The sequence below is a fragment of the Molothrus ater genome, chromosome 6 (genome assembly GCF_012460135.2).
Source record: "Molothrus ater isolate BHLD 08-10-18 breed brown headed cowbird chromosome 6, BPBGC_Mater_1.1, whole genome shotgun sequence".
In the NCBI taxonomy this organism is placed as follows: Eukaryota; Metazoa; Chordata; class Aves; order Passeriformes; family Icteridae; genus Molothrus; species Molothrus ater.
The window spans coordinates 9,307,445-9,331,250 of NC_050483.2; the positions used below are offsets into that span (position 1 = coordinate 9,307,445).

Here is a 23,806-nt window from a genome sequence, read left to right on the forward strand (position 1 = left end):
GGTCACCGGCCGCCCACAGGGCCCCAGTCCGCGGAATGTCCCGGGAAAAACCCCCCAAGGCCGCCGGCTGTCACCTGCTGCCAGCGCGGCAGCTGTCCCGCCGTGGTGACAGCACCTCGGCCTGGGGGTGCAGGGGACAGGGCGGGTGTCCCCGCACAGCCCCACGCTCTGTGGGTGCTCCCAGAAGTGGTAGGAAACCCCGCTGGGTTTGGGGTTCAGCTTGCAGCAGTGATGGACGAAAATTGGAAATTCGGGGTGCCCAAATCTGGGGAGCTGAGCGGGACAGGGTTATTGTAGGGAGGGAGCTGGGCAAGGGGCTGGCTGTGGGATTGTGGGCACAGAGCCAGCAGGTTTTTGGATGAGATAATGGATTTTAGGTGGAATAGGCCAAGGAGATGGGAATGGCCAAACAATCATCCCAAGCATTTGGGGTTGGAATTCTTCCTTCTACAGGAAATGTGGTAGGATCCCCCAGGAAGAACTTCTTAACCCCAGAATCACTGAAATTAGAAATACCTTTTTCTGGAAGAGCCAAAGGATTCCTTAGGGAAAGGTGCCAGCCAGGAGAGGGAAGACCCTCCATGTGTGTGCTCCCCACTCCTGGGGGTTTGGGTGACAGCAGGATTTGGGCAGAGCCAAAGAACCTTCTGCTTCCCTTTGAATTATTGGGAGCAATTCTGAGCCAGTGCAAGGAGAGCTGGGAGCAGCCAGCTGGGAGCCAGAGGGTGATAAGGTGCTTTGGGATGATGGATGAGATCTGGCTGCCTCCCAGATTTCGGTATCTCCTCAATAAATTCAATATTAAAGTGTTATGTATAGCTCTGCTCTCATTTCCTATTTTTTCCTTCCTATCTTTTTCCCCCAGGAAAGAGCCACATAAGAGTCAGACCCAGAGCTGGGCAGGCTGCCAGAGCCCTGGCTAGTTTCCTTTAATTTCTGGAAAGGTCTGGATTTTATATCCATATCATTCCCTGCATAACCACAGAGCACACGTGCCCAGCAGAGGTCCAGAGAGGTCATGGATTACGGGAATTCTGTCAAAATCCAACCCAGATGGGTGAAATGTGCCCTTGGTTCATTGGGCAACAGGTCTGCACTGGAGCAGGAGAGCAATAAGCAAACATTCCAGCTGTTCCAGGACTTGGGGAAGAGGCTGTGCTGAGGATGGGAATGATGAAACCAAGCTGATGTTTAACCTGTGGGGGGGAGGTATCCCACAGGGAACTCCTGATGGACATACTGGGATTTGTGGGATGTGCTTTAGGAACAGGAGACCAAGAGCCTCTGGAGTTTCTTGTATGTCACCACACCCAACCAACATGTCACTGACAATGTCAATAATAGCAATTAACAACAACAACAACAATGATTATAACAACAACAACAACAATTAATAATTAATAACACAGCAATAATAACGGATATGCAGCACCTCTGCCTGTCCTGATCTCAGGAAATGGAACTTCTCCAATTCTGAAGGAATTTAAATTCAGGTCAGACTGTGGGGTGGGAGTGGGAATGCTCTACAGGGCCCACCTGCCTGGCTCCTGTTCCACCATCTCCCAGTCCTCACCTCCCTGCTGTTATTTCCTGGTCCTTTATCTCCCTGCTATTAATTTCCGTTTTCTTCATCTCCCTTATCCATCATCTCCTGGTTCATTGCCTCCCTCCTCATCATCTCCTGTCCTACATCTCCCTGTCCTCCACGTCCCTGCATCTCATCTCCTGCTCCGTCCTCTCCCTGCTCATCATCTCCTGTCCTTTGTCTCCCAGTCCATCATCTCCTGCTCCGTCCTCTCCCTGCTCATCATCTCCTGTCCTTTGTCTCCCAGTCCATCATCTCCTGCTCCATTCTCTCCCTGCTCATCATCTCCTGCTCCTCACCTTCTGTCCCCTCCTGCTCCATCCCCTTCCAGCCCTTCACCTCCTGCCCGTCCCTTGTTGGGAAGGCAGCGCCGAGATCCCGAGGGATCCCTCGGAGCCCCCCAGGTGCCCCCCCCGAGCCCTCCGGACCGGGAGCCTTTTCCCCCCCGCCGCCCGGGGGCGGTGGTGGCGGGGCGGGACCGGGGGCGGCCCCGGGCAGGTCCCCCTGGAGCGGCGGCGGGAGCGGCGGAGCGGAGATGCCGTACCTGCTCATTAGCACCCAAATCCGCCTGGTGAGTCCCAGCGGGACCCCCGGGCGTGGGGGATACCGGGGGGCGGGCAGGGAACCGACCGGGGCGAGCGGTGAGACCCGCTCAGCCCGCGGTGCCACCGGTGCGATCCCGGCATGGGCTGGCCCTGCTGCTGCTGGGGGGGTCGGGGGTTGATGCAGGGTTGGGGGACCCCAGCACGGCCTGTGAGAGCTCCCCGTGAGAGCCCCCGGTGCCCCCACCCCAAACCCTCCTGTCCCAAAGAGCGACTCACTTGGGAAACTTGCGGCAGGATCCCAGGAATGCCAAAGGGACGGCCCCTCTTGTCCTCGCAGTTGGTTTTCCCTCGCAGTTGGTTTTCCCTCGTCCCCAAAGAGCCATTCCAGGGTGGAAAACGCGGCCATGGGAGTGGGCATGGCTGGGGCAGTGGCTGGGATCTCTGGCTGGGATCAGTGTCCAGGGGCACTGGTGGGATCGCTGCTGTCCCTGCCAAATAAAGCCGCAAAGCAAACGTTACTCCCCGGCGCTGGCAGCACCCACATCCTGCAGGACTCTGTAGGAGCCCACAGCTCTGTGGTTATCTGGGGTTTCCCTTTTCCCGACATCCAGAAGCCTGGATCTGCTGCTGTGGTTTGGGGCAGGAAGCAGGGAGACAGTGAGACCAGTGGGACAGTGAAAACAGCAAATGAGCAAAGGGGGGGAGTTGTGATGGACACAGCAGTGGATTGGGAATGGGGACGTGTGGGGATGCTGCAGCACCAAAGCATCTGCTGGCAGTGGCATTTGGGATTGACAGTTGAGTGAGTGATTATGGATGAGGTACAGGAAGGGATACATGGATTATTGGCACTGGAGGGAATAGCCTGGAGTAGCAAGGCTCTGTCTGCCCTCAGAGACTTTGGAAGCTCTGCTCTTTACCAAAGGGGCAAAGCAAACATTTCCAGTGTGAAACCTGGCGTTGAGCTGAGGCTGGAACCTTCCCGGGTGAGCAGCTGCACCTTCCTGGCAGTGGCCGGACTGAGGGCCCCTGCTGGGAACAGGGGGTGGCAGTGTCACCACGTGTCACTCACCGCTCTGTGCCTGTCCCACAGGAGGCTGGGCCCACCATGGTGGGCGACGAGCACTCGGATCCCCACCTGATGAGCATCCTGGGGGCCACAAAGAGGAGCACACTGGGGAACAACTTGTAAGTCCTTCTCTCCTTATTTTCCCAAGAAATGCAGAACATTTTCACTCCTGGAATCCCCCACAGCACCTTCCAGCTGTACAGTTAATCCCAGGACTCCCATGTGTCCTGTTAATGAGGAAATGCTGCCTGCTATTTCACTTGGTTTTTTACTTTCCTTTGCTCTGACCCTGTTTTAGCACCTGACCCCCCTTTCCCTCTCTTGGTGCCATCCCTGCCTTGCTCTGACTGTGCCTTTCTTGGTGCTGAGACACCAGAATGCTCACCCAGTTCTGTCCATCCATCCCTCCCAGCTGCAGTCTGTCTGTCCATCCCACTCCACTCTCCAGTGCAGCTCAAGGCTTCACCTGAGCCAGCCCTTCCCAACAGCTCCCAAATCTTTTCCATGGGCAGCTGAGCCCTGGGGTTGGAGCTGTTTCCCATTGTGTCACCCTGACTCCCAACCCCTCCACAGGCATGTTCCCAAGCTGTGGATATTTGACACTTCTCCATGTCCCCACCTCTGACCACGCTGAGTTTGACCCCAGCCTTTGGCCAAGTGCCACTCAGAGATGTGACCAGCATCTTCCTCATGGTTTGGCTCACTTTTTTTTTCTTTTTTTTTCCTCACTTGATACTCACTTCCTGGTTTTCCCTGGGGTGAGAAAAAAAAACAAAACAAACCAACGAAACCACAATGGCAAAGCAAAACAAACCCCCAAATGCAAAAGAATTTGACAGAGAGGAGCAGCTCAATTCCTGCTGTGTCCCATGTGCTGTGGTGTGGAGTAGGAGAAGGAGGAAAAGGAGGAGTAGGAGAAGGAGGAGGCATTAAAACAGAAGGTGCAACTCATCCCAAAAGTTGCCCAGCTTCTGTCCATGGAGCTGGGAAAACCCTCCTACGCAGCACCAACACCAAGGGCTGGATCCTTGGCTGCTGCAGTGTTAAAAATCTGAGTGGGGTGGGAAAAGTTGATAATAAGGAGATAAAATATAACTATTGAGGCCCCCCCCCCCCCATCCCAGCTGCATTCCTGGGGGGTTTGCCGGGCTGATCCCTCTCCGTGCTGCTATTCCCAAGCCCGTGGGTGGGGCAGAGATTGGCAGCAGCGCCAGAGTCGTGCTGCCACCCGCCGTGCGCAGCCTGGAGTTACGCAACGGGATGGGAGACAGTGAAACACAACAGGCTCCAAGAAGGAACTGGATCCTGAGAGATTTGGACAAGGATCCCTGGGATTCAGGTGGAAAAGGAAGGCAAAGATAAATAAAAGCCTCTGTCGTGCCTGCCCCAGCAGCTGGGGGAGCTGGAGCACTGTAAGGAACAGAAGCACCACATTCTGCCTGTTCTGGAGAAGGGATGTGAGCTTCCTATGGGATCTCCCTGCTGGATTCACCACCTTTCTCTCCTCCCCATGGCCCGGAGCGTTTTGAGCTCCTCTTGCCCCACCTGCTCCTTGGCATGGCCTGTGTCACAGCTGGGAACTCCGCTGTGTCCCTGCGGCACATCCCTGCGGCACAGCACGTCCCTCCCCACTGCTCAGGCACACGGGGGAAGTCCCCTGGCTGGAATGTGGCTGCTGGCACCCCCGGGAGCACAGCCACGTGCCAGCCCAGCCGCCTCCTCCAGAGTCCCAACCACAGCTGGGAGCTCCAGGATCTGCACTGTGGACGAGCAGGATTTTCCATCCCCAATTCCTTCATGAGCAGGACCTGACTATGGATGCTGCAAACTCCCTTCCTGCAGCACCTTGGGCCCCAGAACTTTAGCCATGACCTTGTAGGGAGCCTGAAGGAAAACCTCAAGCAGCACAGAGCTGCTGGGAAACTGGGATGTACAGGTGAAGCTGAGATCCCTGTAATGAGGGAGCACACGGATCCTGTTCCACAGCTCTGCACAGACACACAGCCCCTCATTAAGTCCCACAAGGTGTGGGGAGCAGGGATGTGGTCCCTGCCCTCTCTCTTGGGGTCAGAGCCCTTGGGGCAGCCAGGTGGGGCAAGGGGTGGGGTGGGATTTACCTGGAAGAAAAGGCTTTGCAGGTATCCCAGCCCCTCCATCCCGACTGGATGCACGCACAGACAGCAGCAGATCTGATACCCACAGTGTGCAATCTTCATTTCTCTCAACACACAGCTGGGATAAAGCCCTGGGAACTCTTACCTCCTGCTTTTAGCTCAGATACTCAGTTTCTACAAATCTCTGTCTCTGCTACTTCGTCTGAATAGTGGGAATAATATTTACTAGCTCCCACTGTGAATCTGAAGGGTATGTGGCAACCCTCCTGGAGAAAGAACAGACTTCAAAGACACTTATAATAATGCACATTATCTTTACACCACATCTATAATTACAGCCAAGTACAGTCTGTCTTGAGAAACTGGAAAATCTCTCACATCTCAGGTTATTTCATGCTTGAAAGCACTCCCAGCTCCAGCACGGGTCTGAAATCCAAGCAGGAGAAGCTTTGGAAAGGCTTTTGGATCTTTTTTTTATCATTATTAGTAGGAAAAGCAGGAGAAGCTTTGTTCAGGTGCCCAAACAGGATCCCCAGTGATCCTGCAGCCCATCATTATCTGCTTATCCAGCACTGTGAGTCAGCTACAGCTGAGCTGCTCTGGGCCTTATCCCAAAAGTCATGTCAGATGAGAGGCTGGCACATCCAGTGCTAAAGGTCCCACTGGCCAGCTCAGCTCAGCTCAGCTCAGCTGTCCCCAGCCAATTCAGCCCAGTGTGCCTGGTCCCTTCACTGGGGAGCAGTGTCACAGCCCTGGAGCTTCTGGGATCCAGGGGTAGGAACGTGGGAATGTGCTCCAAGCACACAGCCAGCACAAACCAAGGGGGAATCAGAACTGGACAAGGATCCCAGTGTCAGCTCCCAGGCACTGCTGGAACAGAGGAGCCTGGGCTCCACCTTGCCTGGCACATCCATGCAGGATGGATGACTACCAGCTTTCCAAATGTTTCCCACCTGCCTGAAAGCATCACTTTGTTCCAGTCCCCAAGTTCTAACAGTCTCTCAAACCCACCCATCTCACAGACATACTCTGACATGGGTAGAACATTGGGATTTCATTCCTTAGAAACACCTGAATCATTCCTCCTCTCCTCCTCCATGAATTCCCAGGTATGCTAAAAACGTGCTCACTGTGTTTACCTGTGAACCCTCTGCTGCAGTGTCAGCCCAGTTACCGAGCAGCATGTGGCTCTGGACACCAGCCCCTGAGCCACATTCCCATTCAACCTGATCCTTCCCTCCTGGACAGGATTCCTGTGGTTTGGCACCTCGGGCTGTGCCTTCCCCCGGGGTTAACCAAGGCCCTGTGTCACACACGCCTGTGCCAGGTGTGGCTGCTGGTCTTAGAGGGATCAGGAGCGAGGCAGGCTCACTTCCAGCAGGAAATTCCCATCTCTTCCTCCCCAGCTCACCTTATTCCCATCTCTCCTGGTGCAGCTGTGAGTACTACGTGAACGACGCTCCGCGCGTGGTCCTGGACAAGCTGGAGAGCCTCGGCTACCGCGTGGTCAGCATGACTGGCGTGGGCCAGACCCTGGTCTGGTGCCTCCACAGGGAATAGCCAGGGAGAATCCTGCCTTGCACCTGGACCACATCCTGCTGGACATCCTCTTATAGGACTGGCAGCAAACTTTTCCCCCTTAATTCCTTCCTGTACCAGACTCCAGGCGCTCAGGCAGGGGGAGGAACGGCGCAGAGGCAGAGCTGGACCCAGTGGAATTTTGCCATCCCTGTTCTGTTTCCCAAGAGCAGGGGGAGGAAGGTATGCCCAGAATCTGGCAGAGGGAACAGATGGCTCCAGCTCTGCCTTCAGTGGGATGGCAGTCTGGCAAATTCCAGCTTTTTACATTTTAATCATGTATTCAGCATGCCCTGGAGGAAGCTCAGTAACAGTCCTGTTTGCCTCCCTTCTCCTGGGGAGGGGGTTGGGGAAGGACAGCAAGCATGGACACCATCCCATCTCATCTCACCCCTGAAATCCAAGAGGGAACCACTAAACCTACTTCCAGTGCTCTGAGAATCCCTTCCCTTGGCAGCAAGGCCTGTTTCCATCTCAGCAGCACCACCGAAATTCCAGATCCCAGACTGCCATCCAAGCCTAACATGGGATTCCCAAAATAACACAGAAAGTGGTGTTGTGTGACTATTCCAGGTGCAGGCTCTAATCCCAACACTGCTGGAATGTTTGGGACTGTGAACAGATGCTGCTATGGGGGTAACACCAATAAAACATTGCTCCAAAGAGACCAATGTCCTTCTGTGGGTTGTTTAAAGCTGTTGCCAAATCCCTCTGGATGAAGCTCCTGAATGAGCTTTCAGGAATTAAAAGCCCCAAGGTCTGGTGATCTGATGGCACCTCTCACACCTTGTCCCATGGGATGGGGCAGCTGCTCTGGGCACACACACTGACAGGGTAACACCTGCACTCTGTGAACCTCAGCCAGCCGTTCCTTCCCCAGACCTGGAATGGGATAAGGGCTGCAGTCCCTGGGAGTTTCTATTCCCACAATACATTTAGAAAAAAAGGAGGTTTATTGACTTAAATAAAGAAACAGCTCTGAGGGGACGGAGGGGTGGGAAGAATCCATACTCTCATGCTAAGTGTGGGACTTTTCCTCCTCGTCTTCCCGCTGGAGCTGCTCGATGAGCTGCTGCCTCTCGGCCGCCTGGCGCATCCTCATCATCACCAGGCTCTCGTAGTCCCGCTCCGACACCACCGACGCCTGGGAAGGAGCAGGAAACACACACAGCCCATCAGGGGCAGCACAGGCTCCCAGACTTCCCCAAATCCCCCTCACAACACCAGCGTTCCGGGCAGAATTTCTGTGGGTTTGATCCCACAGAAATTGGGTGAGGTGGGTGAAAGTTGCCTGGCTACAGGAAATAACCAGGAATTGTTATTAAAATGATTATTAAAAACAACCAGCAATGAGTGTGGTTGGTGAAGAAAGCGGGACAGACACGGAGCCAGAATTCCATGAGGCTGAATGGGGACTTATTTTGGCTGACAAGATCACTCTGCACTTACAACGTTGGTGCCCGAAGTTCAGCATACACTTCACCTGTTACAAAGGCTAATGTCATAAAAAAATGAAACCTTTGTGTATGAGTCATGGAAGTGACTAACTTCCAACTGTCTGACAGCGCTGAGGCCTTGGCAAAGGTTGCCCAGAAAAGCTGTGCTGCCCCTGGATCCCTGGAAGTGTTCCAGGCCAGGTTGGACAGGACTTGGAACAACCTGGGATAGTGGAAGGTGTCCCTGCCCTGGGATGGACTTTAAGGTCCCTTCCCACCCAAACCATTCTATGATTCTAACAGCTGCAATCAATGACCTTGGAGGTCTTTTCCACCACAAACAATTCCCCGATTCTAAGCAAAAGCAGAAAGAAAACCACCAGGGATGTTCCCAAACCTGACACAGGAATGGAACAGTTTCCCAAAGCTCCCAGAGCCTCCCTGCTGCGTGTGGCAGCAACTGTCACGTCAAGGCAGTTGATTGCAGACTCTGCCTAATGAACGTGGGCAGCAGATGACAGCTGCTCCAGTGCTTTGGCGCTGCTTCCAAAGCCATTCCACACTAGTAGGTGGCCGTGCTATTTTGGATATATGAAAGCACTGCAAGGCTTGGAAACATCCAGCTCATTCCTTGACAGTTCAGGTGGAAATAAGAGTTTCTTGACAGAAGGTGAATGGGAAAAAACCCTTCGTATTCCTTTTTCTAGGAAGTGGGTTAAGTGGTGATCAGAGAGAATCACAGAATCCCAGAATGGTTTGGGAGGGAAGGGATTCCAAACATCATTTGGTTCATACCTTGTGCCATGGGCAGGGACATTTTCCACTAGCCCAGGCTGCTCCAGCCTGGTTTTGGACACTTTGAGGTGTGGGGCAGCCACAGCTTCTCCAGATATTGAAGGATTTCTTAGGAAGCAGAAGGGATACACAAAGGCAATAGAGTGCCTAAATAAGTCTCTGCATGGAAACATAGGAGAGTGCAATTCCTTATCCTGTGCCAACAAAGTGGTTCCTCCAGGCTGCGAGGACACAATGAAAGCCCCACAACAGATAAGGAACATCAAGAGGGAAATTAAGAGTCTAATTGGTGTCTTAGGAGCCACATGAGCAAAATGACCTTTGGGTACTGGCAGCAGCAGTGTCTGAGAAAGCACTGATGGTATCAGCCCTCAGCCAGGATCCTTCCAAGTCCCATCCACCAACCCCAGGAATTTGCTGGGCTGGATGGAAGAGGCTGCCTGAGACTTATGCAGATGAATCACCCACACAAACCTGAAGCCCCACCTCACACTCAGATTATAATTTAAAACAGCCAGGAAATTATTTGCAGCCTGGCTTGGGAGCTCTGCTGACACAAGGAGCCCTCGGAGTGGCGGGAGGAAGAACAGCCTGATCCAGGTGGGCTCCCAGCACGTGCTCCCAGGTGCCTGAGCGTGGGCTGAGGCTCCACCACTCCACACACCTACTTCCTGCAATCCTGGCAATTACCAATGGAGTGAAACCCAGTTTCTGACGTGGCTGACTCAGCAAGGGCTTGGCTCAAAACAAACACATCCACGCAGGGAGCCGCAGCCCGGGAAGCAGTGACGGGTGGCACATGAAGGGACGGCGGCGGCAGCGCTGGGGAGTTTTGGCATTCTGGCTCCAACCTGGCTGAATTCCTGGACTCCTGGCTGAGCTCTCCCTGGACTTGCTTCTTCATCCTGGTCTCTGAGTGCTCCAGCAGCTTCTCCTCTCCACTCCAGGACTCCGGGCTGCTCCAACAGGGTGTAAGTCTCTCCTGCGCTCCGTTCTTCCAACGTTGTCTCCTGCACTGTCGCTTTCTGCATCCCCCTTCTCCCGTATTCCCTGGGTTCCTTCGGTGGGACTGAGTCACCGTCTCGTTCCCAGCCACCCACGGCGCTTTTCCGGCGGTGCCCCTCCGCAGAAGGTGCCTGGTTACCATGGCACCCGAGTGCCCTTCTGTTCTAGATGCCAGATTAGATCTGTTCTCATGGTGACTGTGCCTCTGCTGTTCCCCACCAGCCCGGAGCCGCAGCACACGTTTAACGAGCTTGCTCACACACCGCCGCTCCTCTCCACTCCAGGGGGAGACTCCTTCAGATCCGAGACAAGCCAAGTGCTCCTTGCCACAGCGTGGAGTTTGCATTTCCTGCACTACCAGCCTCTCTGTGCTCCTTGCAGCTCCAGGAACGGGGCAGGAAGAGGTTGATCCTGTTGTGTGGCTCTCTGCTGATCCCTGGGCTCCTGCCTGTGAGGAGCCAGCATTCCTGCTCCTCGCTGCCTTTCCTCACCATGGATACTTGGCGCAGGGGGTCCCTCAAGTCCACCACCTTCTTCCGACGCTTCTCCCTCAGGAGGCACAAAAAGCTGGGCAACCAAGTCATCATCCTGAACCAGAACAGCCACACTCTGGACACGGACGGCCAGAAGAGGGAATGCTTGAGGGATCTGAAGGACAAGTCTGAGTACCTGTCCTGTCAGAGCGAGCAGAACCTGGCCAAGGCACAAGCCCCTCCCAAGCCTCCCCGGCTGTACCTGGACAGTTCCAGCTGCCCCAACATCATCGACCACACAGATTCCCACTCCGACCTCTCCTTTTCCGAGACTGCTCCGTACCACAAAGGCACTCCCACGCACAAGGACCAGGCTACGGACCACGGCACCTCAGAGGCAGGTCTCCCAAACAGCACCACTCTTCCTGAGCTGGCTGACCCCTTCCTGTCCTTCAAAGTGGATTTGGGGCTATCTCTCCTCGAGGATGTGCTGCAGACCCTCAGGAAACAGAACCCGAGGGATTACGCCATTTGAAGGTATTCACTGTCCATCACATCCCAGTTACTCACTGCTGCTGCCAGTTCCTCCCCTTCCAGCAGGAGGAAGGATACTGGAGCATGCCTGTCGTGTGTGGCCTGTTTTGTTGTCCTCGCCTCACCCACCACAGAGCATCCCTGTCCTTGCCAAGGAATCCTCTGGAGCAGAGCTCACGGGCTCTGTGCTCAGGTGAGAGCACCGTCTGCTGTCTCATGGCCAACTTTCCACTCTCCACCCTGGGAATTTCCCACTCCGGACTGCGCGTCCCATCCTCAGGGAAGACTGGCATTTTTTGGGAAAGACTTATTTTGGGGATGTGACACTGTGGGGCAGGGACACACAGGGATTTGGCATCGATCACTTGTGGAACAGCAGGCAGCCTGCAAGGAGGCAGCAGCACTGCACCCCGAAGCCAAAGCTTTGAGGGCTGAGAGACGGGAACTGGGGCTTCTCCTCCCACCATGTTTGGATGTGAAAGCTCAAAGCTGTTCCTCCGTTTTTTCTCTTCCTCTTTGTGGGTTTCTTTTCCCTTAACTCCAGTGCAGGTGGCACTCCCAGCCTGGAAACAGGTAAGCATCCAAGTAGGCTCCTGATACAGCACCAGCAGTGGATTTATCCTCCTGGCAGGAGAAGAGATGTCTCTGACACTGCTGCCTCACGCATGCACTGAGCTCCCAGCTGTACAGACATAGAAGAATAAATGTATCTGTGACTGGAAGTGTCTGGTTGCCTCATTTCATTGGGAACAAGCCACAGAAATCCCAGGCACCAGGAGCACAGGGTATCTGGAGTGGCCCAGGTCCATTCTCCCTGGCACTGCAGGGTTTTATGATGGGGGGAGGGACACCTGTGTGGCTCTGAGGGAAGGACAAAGCAGCTGGGACTTGACTTTCTACTGAGGAGAGTTCACACAGCTTGGGGCAAGACAGGAACAGCTGCCCACCCCGAGCTGGACAGTGGGAAAGGCTCTGCCACGCTGAGAACATTTTGGGCAGCACCAGAACAACTGCTAAAAGAAACTACCAGTTCTTACCTTTTTGACTATTAGGGCTCTTTTAAAAAACAACAATAATAAAACCTCCATGCCCCCAGATCACCAGGAGCTTTGGAAGTGGCCACAGCAAAGTGCAGAGACATTCCAGGGAAGGCACAGCTGCCTCTTACCCTGCGAGATTCACCTCCCAAAGTTAGATAATAAATAAACCCTCTGAAATAAACCCTCTGAAACCTCTGAGGGAGCTTAGAACAGGTACAAGAACACCAGGCAGGAGGCTTTTCTCAGGGCTGAATGGCTGAGGAGCCCTGGCAGGGAGATTCCACTGCAGGAGCAGGGAAAATCTTCCCCAAACTGAGCATTGCATGCTGTTGGAATGGCAAAACAAGCTCTCTGCAGCCACTGTGTGCTTTGAACCATCACACAGCCACTGCTCTCAATAGCCTGGAGTAATACTGTCCAAGCCACAGCTTTTGAATTCCAAGGGGAACTGGAGCCTGCTTGGCTGCAGCAGCTCTCCAGGAACTGCTGCACAACGTGCACCTGTTGCTGTAGGAGACAACAAGGCTGTGGAAGATGAGCAGCTTCCACCTGGGAACAGCTCCCAAACCCCCTGGCTGGGGTCTGGCTGCCTTTACCTGTGGATTTGGGCTCTCAGGTCCTGGCTGGCTCTCCCAGGCAGGGAGTACTGGCTGCCTGTCCCAGACAGGGAGCAGAGGATGAGTAGTGAGGGTGTTGCCATGAGAACACTGCAGGCTTGGGCTTTTTCCTGAAGCAGAGCAGCAGAGGAGCTGCTTTTGCACAGAGTGGGAACAAAACGGGGGTGGATTCAGACAAAAACAGAGGGGGGAAGCGAATAGGAAGCAAGGGCAGGTTAAATCAGAATGAGGTAAGTGCAGCCTGGAAGCAAGAACGTGGAGCCTGGTGGCTGGGAAGCCAGGCTGGGTGTGAAGGGAAGAGGCAGAGGGAACAGGGATCTGGGAGCTCACTCTGCACACTCTTGAACTGGAGAGCACAAGCTAAGTCAGCTGGAAGCAGATCAGCCAAGAGGAGCTGTAAACACAGTGCAGGTTTTAGAAGTGTCCCAGTGGATGCAGCAGGAGGATTTGGGGAGGGTCTGGAGTGGGAACAAGGGAAAACAGGAAAGGGAGCAGCTTGGAGATGGAAGGCTGCAGTGCAATCCCAGAAAGTGCAGCTTCTTACAGCTAAAAGCAGCAGAGAGGACAGCAAAGCACCAGCTGTGCAACTCCTGGGCAGGATGCAGGTCCCTTAGCATTCCCAGAGCCAGGTGGGATTGAGGAGCTGTGCTGGGCAGAGGTGAGTCACCAGCACAGTGTGCTGCTTTCCTGCTCTCCCTGCTGCCCCACCACACTAATCCTGCACCGCAGGCAGACGCTGCACTTCCACACTAACAAGCTCTGGGCATGGAACCAGGCCAAGACAAACTCAGGGATCTGAGCCCACAGAGACTGGAATCCACTACCGAAGCTCCAACTGCACCAGCAACCCCTCTGGTAAGAATGAGCCAGTTCTCACTCTCTGCTAGTGAGAAATTCTCAAATAACATGCTTTGGATTCTGCTTTTTGTGTTCTTTCCTAATATTCTGGTGACTCTCCTGTGGCTGCAGGACTCTCCCTGGTCCTACATGGACAAGATAACAATCAGGTGTTTTGATGCATAATTACAAATAATATAAATAAAATACTTAATGAAACATCAAGAGAGTGAATGCACTGAACAATCTCACAAGCTTAAAATATTTAGGGAGTGAAAACACAAAAGGGTATTTAGTTTGATATTGCTCCTGCAGTCCCTAAGAATAGAGGTTTGCTTCCAGCACTGAAACTTCCTCCTCCTGGGAATGAGCAACCAAGGCTCTCTAAAGGAACCTTTCAGCAGCTCTCACTCAGAGGATTCCAAAAATCCTATCAGAATGGCACGGGAGGCTTTGGGCTGAGCAAGGAACATCCTTGCTCTTCACTTGGGAGAAAGGGAATGTGTGAAGATCCAAACAGCTCCCAGTGTGCTGTGGCCCAGGCAGGAGGTCCTTTAGAAAGCCACTGACCCAGCACAGAAAGGGCTGCTGGGAAAGCCAGGCCTGGCCCCAAGAGCTTCTATCTGACAGCACTCTGAGATTTAGGTTGTTCCAGCACAAGATTTCCATCTCCTTACCTGTGAGCTCCTGGGCTGGCTGGTGCTGTCAGGGAGGACGGTGCTGGGGCGGCTCTGGGGCTGGCCCTCCAGCCAGGAAATCTTCAGGGGGTTATTTAGCAGACCAACTTCATTCTTCACAGCCATCTCCTGGCAGGGAAACACCCTTCCATCACCACCTGAATTTCAGATCCCACTCTCTTCCCTCACAAGTCCCTAAGAATCCCGGAATGGCCTCAAGGCCAAGTAGGGCACAAACAAGATCTATCTCTGGAAGTGCCCAAGGCCAGGCTGGAAGGGGCTTGGAGCAACCTGGGATTGTGGATGGTGTCCCTGCCCACGGCTGGGGGCTTGAAATGGATGGTCTTTTAAGGTCCCCTCAAATGCAAACCATTCTATGGTTCCACTCTGTAAGATTTTAAGGATCTTTCCAACCCAAACCATTCCATAACTTTCAGCTTTCACAGCTGCCCTACATGAGAAGCACCTCTATGGTCCATACCCCTGCCAGCACTTTTGATATACAGGTCACACACAGTTTTGGGGGGTTTTATCATTTGGACACGAGTGAAAGAAAAGCTAACAAGGAAACTCTCATACAGCCCAAGCTCATGGAACTACTAAAATTTAGGGTAACTGATGACTTCTGCTCCCACAGCCACATGAATTATTATAACTCACAGTGAGTCAAGACATTTTGGGTTGTTTTTCACAGCAAATGCCTGATATCACCTCCAAAACACATAAGCCCAACTCCAAGGCATTTCACCTTCAGAGACAGCTGAGTAAGTGCTCAGTGCCTGATTTTTAAGGCAGTGCCTCTTCCCTCAGCCTGTTCCATGCACAACCTGTTTATGCGCCTGATCTCTGGGTTTGTGCCTCCAGCAGTGCCACTCCCTCCGTGCCTTTTGACTCTCATTACCCTTCTCCACTGCCTTAATGACAGGGCAGTGTCCTGGCTGTCACCTGTCCTGTGCCACCCCCAGCACAGCCAGCAGGGCCTCTGCACACTCACAGCTGCCTTCACCGTGGCAAATTCCACCACTGCGCTCCCAGTCTTCCTGCTGGAGATCAACAAATTGAGCACATCACCATACTGTGGGAAGAAAGAAAGGAAGGGAAGCTAATTACAGAGCCAGGAGAGATGTCAAGTTCAGTTATCAAATGAACACAAAGAGAAAACCTGTGTTTTCACAAACATGAGGCTTGAGCTGTCACCATTTCTGTCCTGCTTCCACTGATCCCACCATTTCTGTCCCTCCAGGAAATAATCTGGGAAAGCATGGAGCTACACACTTGGTTCTCCAGTGCAAGAGGGCTGCTGAGCTCAGAGGGAAAAGATGCCAGGGTGGGATTGATCAGATCAAAGGCTTGTCTGTGCCTGTCTCTGCACTTGCCACAGCAGGGATGTGGAGTGCTTCAAGTGAAGGACGAGTGCACCACAACCACACAGCCAGACTAAGTGGGCAGGCAGCATCCAGTGGGAAGAGTCTGCAGTTGTTCTGCTGGGAAACAGCTCCCAGCTCAGGGATCAAAGGATCCAACTTGGTTCAAAGGTTGGATTTGATGATTTAAGAGATCTTTTCCAACCTTAATGACTCCACAATCATGCTGATGAGCTCTGAAAACTGCATAAGAAAGCTGAACAGGGAAGGAAATGAGCCACTCCAGCTTACAAGGGCATGGAGCGACAGGACACAGGGAATAGCTTCAAACCAGCTGTTTAGATCAGATTACCTTTTTAGATTAGATAATTAGGATAAAATCCTTCCCTGTGAGGGTGCTGAGGCCCTGGCACAGGTTGCCCAGAGGAGCTGTGGCTGTTCTATCCCTGGAAGTGTCCAAGGGCAGGTTGGACGGGGCTTGGAGCAACCTGGGATAGTGGAAGGTGTCCCTGCCTGTGGCAACGGGTGGAACTGAATCCTTTTTAAGGTCCCTTCACACCCAAACCATTCCATGATTCTGTGATATGCAGCTTCCCCGAATTCACTGTCCTTACAGCACTGAGATCAGGGGAAGACCCAGTAATATACAGGGAAGAGTGTCAGACAGGACCTTTTGCAGGATCTGCAGCAGCACATCTTTGGAGTATCCCCCTCCAGTCTCATCTTCCTTCCTGCATTTCCACCTGAGCTGGGGAACAAACGGCAGGAGTTAATTTTTCCCGTTTGGATGTGCTGCCTGCTCAAGCAGCTCCCACCCCCCTGCACATTCACCACGTCTGCTATTTCCAGCCACACTCCCAGGCCTGCCAAGACGGTGATCTCAGCATGGGAGTGAGCACAGGGAACAAACTGTTTGGGGAACAGGGAGAAACGCTGCTCACTGGAATAAAAAAAGATCGCACTTGAAAGGATGCTAATGGCTCTGCCAGGGTAATTAGCAGATGTTTCCCTGTGCTTAAAGCACAGACAACTCAATCCTAGGCTCAGAAATCTGGAGCAGACAAAGAAAAGGTAAGTGAGGAAGGAATTCTAACAGCAAGGACAGGAGCTGTTCACCTGATGATGCACATTCCATGGAGGAATTTCATCTCCAGTATAAAAAAGGATGCGCCAGCTCAGCGGGGTTGAAATGTCCCTTTTGTTTTCCACCATGTTCTATCAGTTTTCACCAAAACACAGCTTTTTAAGGATCTCTTACCTTGAGCTTAGGAGTTATTTTGCCTTCTGCTCCATTTCTTTCCTGCTTGCCTAAAGAAAGAAAAAATAATAAAAAAAAAAAAATGAAAGGACACAGGTGAAAATTCCTCAGCATTTTGCACATTTTTTTTTCCCTGAGAACATACATATGATGAAACACTTTGGGATTTCCACTGGACCATTCCAGTCCCAAAAATCTCGTGCAACAGGAACTGCAGCACAGACTGAATACTCCATGGGAGCATTTTTCCCTTTTAGGAAGCACAGACTTGCCAGGATCAAGGCTACAAACAGGTTAGCAAAAACACAAGCAGGAGACATGTTCTGAGGCATTTTTCCCTGCAAGAAGGTGGGAAAAATTCAGGGTGGAGAGCTGCCAAAGAGCCCAAGGCCACCTGCAGGTGCTCCCCGTGCTCACCTCGGCTGTGCCGCTCCCTTTCCAGGCGGATCTGCTCCCTGACCAGTCTCTGCTGCTCCTCCAGCTGCCGGGAGCCCTCCTCCCGCAGGCGGATTATCTGCGGCACAGGGAACACAGCACGGGCACCTGAGGCACAGAGCCAGGGCTGCAATGTCACCTGGACACTTCCAAGGACAGCCTGGGCCTCACACACATCTCCTGGGACACCCCTCCAGCCAGATCCCCTGGGACAGCTCCAAAGGGAGCAGCTTGGTCTGGTGGAAGGGGTCCCTGAGCATGGCAGTGGCTGGAACTGGATTGGCTGTAAGGTCCCTTCCCACTCAAACCATTCCAGGATTCTCTGATTGACAGAGCCTTTTAATCCCAAAAGTTAAAGGACTGCTCTCCAGAGATTTTTTTTGCACCTTGAGAGGAATATCAGATTTGTCTTTACAAACAAGCTGTGGTTCTGTTGGTAGATACAACTAGCACTGGGAGATAAAAGAAACAATGGGAAGGAGTCCACTGATTGATGAATGGAAAAAGATATTTGCTTCTACAAATAAACTTTAGGTTTGCTGAGAAATGAAATTAGACATTAAAAGATGAAAGAAACAATGGGGAAGAAAAACCCCTAAATTGTGTAAGAATTAAAAATTGAAAGGGTGGGTTATACATTAGAGGGACATCTTCGGTATCAGGTGTATTGGGAAGTCTGTACCTCTCAAGTACCTCAGCCAATGGGGAAAGAGAGAAGGGAAGTGGGACCAGGAAATTAGGATAAAAAGGGAGGCTGTGTCCTCCAAAAATTTGAGAGATCCCAGGGCAATGCCCCATGGCCTCTCCCTTTATTCGAATAGAGTCAAAGGACTCCTCTGTCTCCTTTTTGGACATAAACCTCTGATGTTTGTGGATTAATTTTCCTGACAACCTCATCCCATGGATTTCATCATGAATGGAAATACTCCCAGCAATTCTTCTCAAAAATAGCAGAGAGAACTAAGAATTTATCCTTACTTCTTCTTCTAATGATCTGGTTATCCTGATCTCCTCCTCTTCGTTCTCCTGGGACTGGGCTTCCCGTTCTCTGGCTTCAAGATCTGCAGAGAAAGAAACAAAATTAAAACAATCCAAAGAGAACTTGAATCTTCCCTGCTGGCCAGAGGAAGATGGATAGATCACAAGCTTGGCTGCAGCTACACCAATATCCTGACAGCTCTGCTGCCTCTCCTCTGGCCCCACATACCAAAGGAGCCTTAACAGTCCTCAAGTCCCTAATTCCCAGAGCAGGATCACCCCAGCTATGGCTGTGGGAGGAGATTCCAGGTCTACTGGACTATACTAGGGATGAAGGAACCAGAGTCATCCTCCATGGATTGAACCCTGTGGAAGGAGAAATGCAAGCAGCCAGCTAGGGGAGACCTCAGGAGAATGTGAGAGTTTGATTTTCTTACCAAGCTTTACTTTCTTCCTCTTCTCATCGAGTTTCTGTGTCCTTGCTGCAGCCTCCTTCTTCGCCCTCCTCACCCTGTCATAGGCTGCCTGCCAAGGAACCAGCACAACAGTGGGAAACTACAGAAACCAGGAGAGAAACTGGAAAACAGGGAATACAATGACATCAGGGACTGAAACCCCTGTCAGCAGGGCTGAAGCATCTGCTGCTTCTTGGATTACAAGCTTTGCCAGTACCCGAAAAGAGGAGCTCATGTTTTTAGCTTCTATCACCTGGAATCAACACTTTTCCCTCTCCTGAGCTAATCTGGAGAGAGTTCCTTGCTCATTTTTTGGTTTTATTCTTTCCAGGGACATTTCCAGGTTCTTTTAGGCCTTGGGCAGTGGGTTCTCAGCCACCTGCTTACAGCCCCAGAAGGATCCAAGCCCTCCTGTGTCCCTCAGACTGCAAAGCTTGGAGCCTCAGGAATTGCATCCAAGTATTACTCATTTGTCAGCCCCTGACTCAACAAGAATGGCAGATGTTGCCATGGGAATTTGGTGTTCCTCAATCAGGGATGGTGTTATTAAATAGGATATGCCCCAGTCCAGCACGTTATTAAAGGCAGAATGTCAGGGCAGAGCTGCTCCCAGCAGCAAATCCCAAACACCACATTTCTCCAAGCTTTTACCTGGCACCTGAAATTTGATCTCATGGAGAAGCAGGGGGAATAACAGAATAACAGCTGAGATTTGTATTCAATGAGCCTCTGTCGGAGCAGAAAGCAGGACAGGCAGGATTACAGTTCCCAGCACCACCCCAAAATCCCACCCTTGCCCAGGGAGCTTCCTTACCCTGGCTGCTGCATCTGTGAGCACGGCCAAGGCCTGGGACAGCTGGTGGAAAATTTCCGCTGGGAACAAGAAGAAATAAGGGCAAGATGAGGGAAACCAGGTGAGGGGCCTGGGGAAGAACCAGGAAAGACAATTCCTGCAGGAAGGTCTCTCCAAGGAACAAAAATCACCTCTGCAAGTGATTTGTAAGCCAACCTCCAGCCTCAACTCAAAAGTATTGCACAAACTTAAGAGTAAATAAAGAAACAAAAAACTGGGATTGTTTCATTTTAAGAGAAATCTTGGAACACACAAACTTAATTTTTCTTACTGATTTTTTTCATTTTGGGTTGCAATATCTCCTTCATTCCACATTTAGCTGGAGCTCACAATTTCCTTCTCCCCTCAGTCCTTTGCCTTCAACAAGAAGTCCTGCTTATGTTGTACTGGAAGTTGTTGCATTACAGCCATCTATCCTTTAAAAGTCTTTCCTCTTGTCCCATTACAAGCGTTGGCAAATTGTATTTATTTTTTTATAAAGATGCATTATCAGTCTTGACACACAAAATACAAAGTAACTGCTAATTCTACAACCTCCATTCACAGCAATCCCTCGCTGCAGGCAGCTCAAACTCCTCCTTGCCTTGCCCACAGATAAAAGGATTTATGGAGTGCTGGTGAAGTTTGGACTGTGAGAGATACAGATCAAAGCAGTGTCCAAACAGGCAAAGGTTGGGAAGCTTTGGAGGGCTGCAGCTGTAATTCCAGCACTGACTTACTGCTGGTGTTTCTAAACCCATCAGGGATCGTTCAGCCTTAAAAAGCAAAGTTAACAGGAGCAACTCCCAGCCCTGTGTGTATCCCCAGGGACACCCACCCAGCCATCCCCTCAGCACTTAGAGAAGCAGGGGCACTTCCAGGAGCCTGGAGAAGGGAAAACTGCAGCAGGAAGAGCTGCCCCATCTCTCTCACCTGCCCGGGGGTTGTCGGGGTTCTTGTCCGGGTGGCAGGTGAGGGCTTTCTGCCGGAACGCTGTCTTCACCTGCAGGGGCCACACTGGGGGTCACTGGGGGGAAAACTGCTTGGGTTCTGCCAAAAAAAGCAGCTTGGAAACCCAAAATAATCCCTGTGTTCAAGGGAAACCTGCTGGGCCCAGGACATGGATGTGTCTGGAAGGAGTTGGAGCTTTTAAAAGCTGTTTTGGCTTCCAGGTGTCTTGTGTTGCAGCAGGTAAAACTCAGGTTAAAAAAGAAATGGGAGAGGGGGAAAAAAGGGGGAGAGGGAAAATAAAAATGAGAGAAGGAAAAAGGGGAGAAGAGAAAAGAAAGGAGGAGAGAGGGGGAAAAGGGGGAGAGGAAAAAAATATGGAGGAAGGAAACTGAAGAGGGGAAGGGAAGGGGAAGGGGAAGGGGAAGGGAAAGGGAAAGGGAAAGGGGAAGGAAGGAAAAAGAAAAGGGGGGGGGCAGGAAGGGAGGAGATGATAAAAAAATGGAGTAAGGGAAAAAACCCAGAAAGAGAACCAAAAAGGGGGAAAGAGAACCAAAAAGGGGAAAGGAAAAAAAAAGAGGAAAAGGAAAATAAACGGGGAAAGCAAGAGAAGTGGGAAAGAAAAAAAAAAAAAAAGAGGTAAAGAGAACGAAAATGGAAATGAGGAAAAAGTGGAAAGGGAAAAAAAAGGGGGGGGAAGGGGGAGAAGGAAAAAAGGAAGCCGCTCTTTCCCACTCCCAACCAATTCCCTGCTATAACAAGTGGGAAAAGTTGTGTCCCGGCCCCACCTGGTGGACAAAGCTCCCGGGACTGGGAATGTGCAGGAAAAGCCCTGCAGATGAGCCCACCTCCTGCACAAGAGTCCAGCTGAAGGAGAGGCGTCTCCTTGCCAGGCTCCAACCTCCAACTTCCCATTTCAGCCAAGAATTCCCGCGCCGTGTCCCACCCAACCCTGCTCTCTGGCAGTGGGCAGCCATTCCCTTTTTATCCTGGTATTCCCGGCCCTTGGCCCGAGCCCCCCTGCAGCTCTCTCGGAGCTCCCTTCCTGTGTTTAGCACTGACTAACAACTAAACTCAATTAAAAACCACAAACGTGTAATTGCAACCCCACGAAATTAACTACGTGACTTTTGGGCGCTCGGACAAACGTCTGACAACAGGATTTTTGGATCAACACGGGAATTTCCCTGCTGGAAGCACATAAACAAAGCGAGAACAACATGTCCCAGACCAACCCCGCAGTTCTCTCCTCCCCCAAAGGCGGGTTCCGTCCCGCAGGATTGAGAGGTGAACTGGGGGAACGAGGTCAATTCAATTAAAAGCGGGATATGGCAACGCCAATATCAGCAAAACCGGGATTTTCCCGTTTGCCAGCCCCGGTCCCGCAGCAGCGCTTGGAGCAGCCCCTCAGCCCAGCGCTGGAGAGCAGCGCCGCGCGGGGAACCCGCCTCTCCCGAGGACACCGGGAAAGGGATGGAAGAGGGAGAAGGAGCCCATCCCGAGCCGTCCGCGCCCCTCACCTCCTTCTCGGACGCCTTCTCGCCGATCCCCAGGAGCCCGTAGAGGTCCCGCTCCAGCAGCTCCTTATCCACCGCCATCTTCGCGCTTCCCGGTTCCGCTCCTGGCGCCACGGTCGCTGGGAAATGTAGTCCCCGTGCTCCACCGTGCCACGGGCTGCCTGGGAAGGTTGGACTACAAGCACCGTGATGCACCCGCTGCCCCAGAGGACGGGAACCGTCGGCGTGCGCAGCGCCCTGCTGGGCGTGCTGGGTGTTGTAGTTCTTTGGCGGGGGCTGAGAGCGGGGATAAACTAGAGGAAAACTACAAGTCCCGTGGGGCCGTGCGCGGGATGAGTCATTAGGGGAAACCGCACGTGGGTCCCGCTGTCCCCCAAGGTCGCCTCTGACCATGTCCCCAAGTGGCACAGACGGATGCACACCCATGCACCAAATCCCTCCAGGAATGGCATTCCCCCACCTCCCGGGGAAGCCTGTGGCAGTAGGGGGTGGTGCGAGCCCAGCTACAGCCTGTTCCCAAAAACATACTTGTTTTTGTTGTCACCGAAAAACATCCATCTCAGCTCCTTGGGAAATTCTTGTCTTCTTATTGTTCTAAAATACCTCCCTTTCCCCCCACTGCTCTAAGAAGGAAGCACTGTAGAAGAAAGCCGATCCAATTATTCCCATACACAGGAGACAGAGTTTTTCAGCCCTTACTCCTTTATTCTTGTAGGATTTGTGTCCTCATGGCTGAAGGTTACTTAACTTTATCAACAATAGCAACAAACCTGAGATCAACCTGAGATCATGAAGAAAACTGGACAGCCATGACTGCGGCAAAATGAATTGTTTCAGAGAGCTGTTCTTAGCCAGTAGTGCAATAAACTGGAAGGTTCCTGCTGTGTCTCCATGGATCCTCAACCAAGCAGAGCCTCAGCTCTCAGGGTGCAGACCCAAGTCATTGTCAGTGTTGTTCCAAGCCCTGCTCCATTGCCACCTCCTTCTTCTTGATGAGAATCCTGGAGTGGTTTGTGCTCAAAGGGACCTTAAAGATCATCCAGTGCCAACCCCTGCCATGGGCAGGGACAGCTTCCACTAGCCCAGGTTGCTCCAAACCCTGTCCAGCCTGACCTGGAATGCTTCCAGGGATGGGACAGCCACAGCTGCTCTGGGGAACCTGTGCCAGGGCCTCACCCCTGAACAGGGAAGGATTTCTTCCCAGTATTCCACCTAAATCTCCCCTTTTCCATTTTGGAGCCATTCCCCTTGTCCTAACCCTGCAGTTCTTGATGAGTTGTAGCCCTGGCCATGCTGAGGCTACCTGTGGCCATCGTGGTGCCACTTTGGGCACCTCCTGTGGCCTCCCCCTGAGGATCCCACTCCTGTGACACCTTCTTGCCCTACGAGGCACCAAATTTACCCCCCAACACCTGTCCCTAGACCCAAGCACAGCACCTCAGCCCTTCGGGGCTGTCCCAGGCCTCAACAGTGGCCCTTTGTGACAGCACCATCAGTGACGTCACAGCAGCCACGGGATACGGGCCATGTCACAGAAGCAGCAGAGGGGGCCTAGAGCCACAATCCCATGGTGAGAGCCGTGGGATGCAAACACCGCTATTCCAGCCCCACCACGGCCCCGCTGTTGAGGTGTGGGACAGCCCCGGAGGGCCGAGGGGCCGCGGGGTTTCAGGGAGAGCTACCTGCAAACAGACTTTGTGCCTCTTGCAGGGCG

At 52.5% G+C, this 23,806-nt stretch overlaps 3 protein-coding genes across 3 annotated transcripts; 2 read left to right on the plus strand and 1 right to left on the minus strand.

Moving 5' to 3' along the window:
- The first annotated feature begins 2,080 nt into the window (after nucleotides 1-2,080).
- GCHFR (GTP cyclohydrolase I feedback regulator) lies at nucleotides 2,081-7,558 on the plus strand. Its single transcript, XM_036384134.1, has 3 exons — nucleotides 2,081-2,156; nucleotides 3,224-3,318; nucleotides 6,750-7,558. The coding sequence occupies exons 1-3, from the start codon at nucleotides 2,121-2,123 to the stop codon at nucleotides 6,871-6,873; spliced, it is 255 nt and encodes an 84-aa protein (XP_036240027.1). The 5' UTR covers nucleotides 2,081-2,120; the 3' UTR covers nucleotides 6,874-7,558.
- Nucleotides 7,559-7,825: 267 nt separating this feature from the next.
- On the minus strand, nucleotides 7,826-22,198 carry DNAJC17 (DnaJ heat shock protein family (Hsp40) member C17). Its single transcript, XM_036384132.1, has 11 exons — nucleotides 22,096-22,198; nucleotides 20,561-20,630; nucleotides 19,610-19,668; nucleotides 18,778-18,865; nucleotides 18,341-18,423; nucleotides 17,345-17,441; nucleotides 16,928-16,977; nucleotides 16,340-16,417; nucleotides 15,300-15,380; nucleotides 14,306-14,434; nucleotides 7,826-8,035 (listed from the first exon to the last, which is right to left on the minus strand). The coding sequence occupies exons 1-11, from the start codon at nucleotides 22,171-22,173 to the stop codon at nucleotides 7,910-7,912; spliced, it is 939 nt and encodes a 312-aa protein (XP_036240025.1). The 5' UTR covers nucleotides 22,174-22,198; the 3' UTR covers nucleotides 7,826-7,909.
- Nucleotides 9,671-11,856, plus strand: C6H15orf62 (chromosome 6 C15orf62 homolog). The gene is made up of 2 exons (XM_036384133.2): nucleotides 9,671-10,093; nucleotides 10,350-11,856. The coding sequence occupies exon 2, from the start codon at nucleotides 10,620-10,622 to the stop codon at nucleotides 11,133-11,135; it is 516 nt and encodes a 171-aa protein (XP_036240026.1). The 5' UTR covers nucleotides 9,671-10,093; nucleotides 10,350-10,619; the 3' UTR covers nucleotides 11,136-11,856.
- Nucleotides 22,199-23,806: the final 1,608 nt, after the last annotated feature.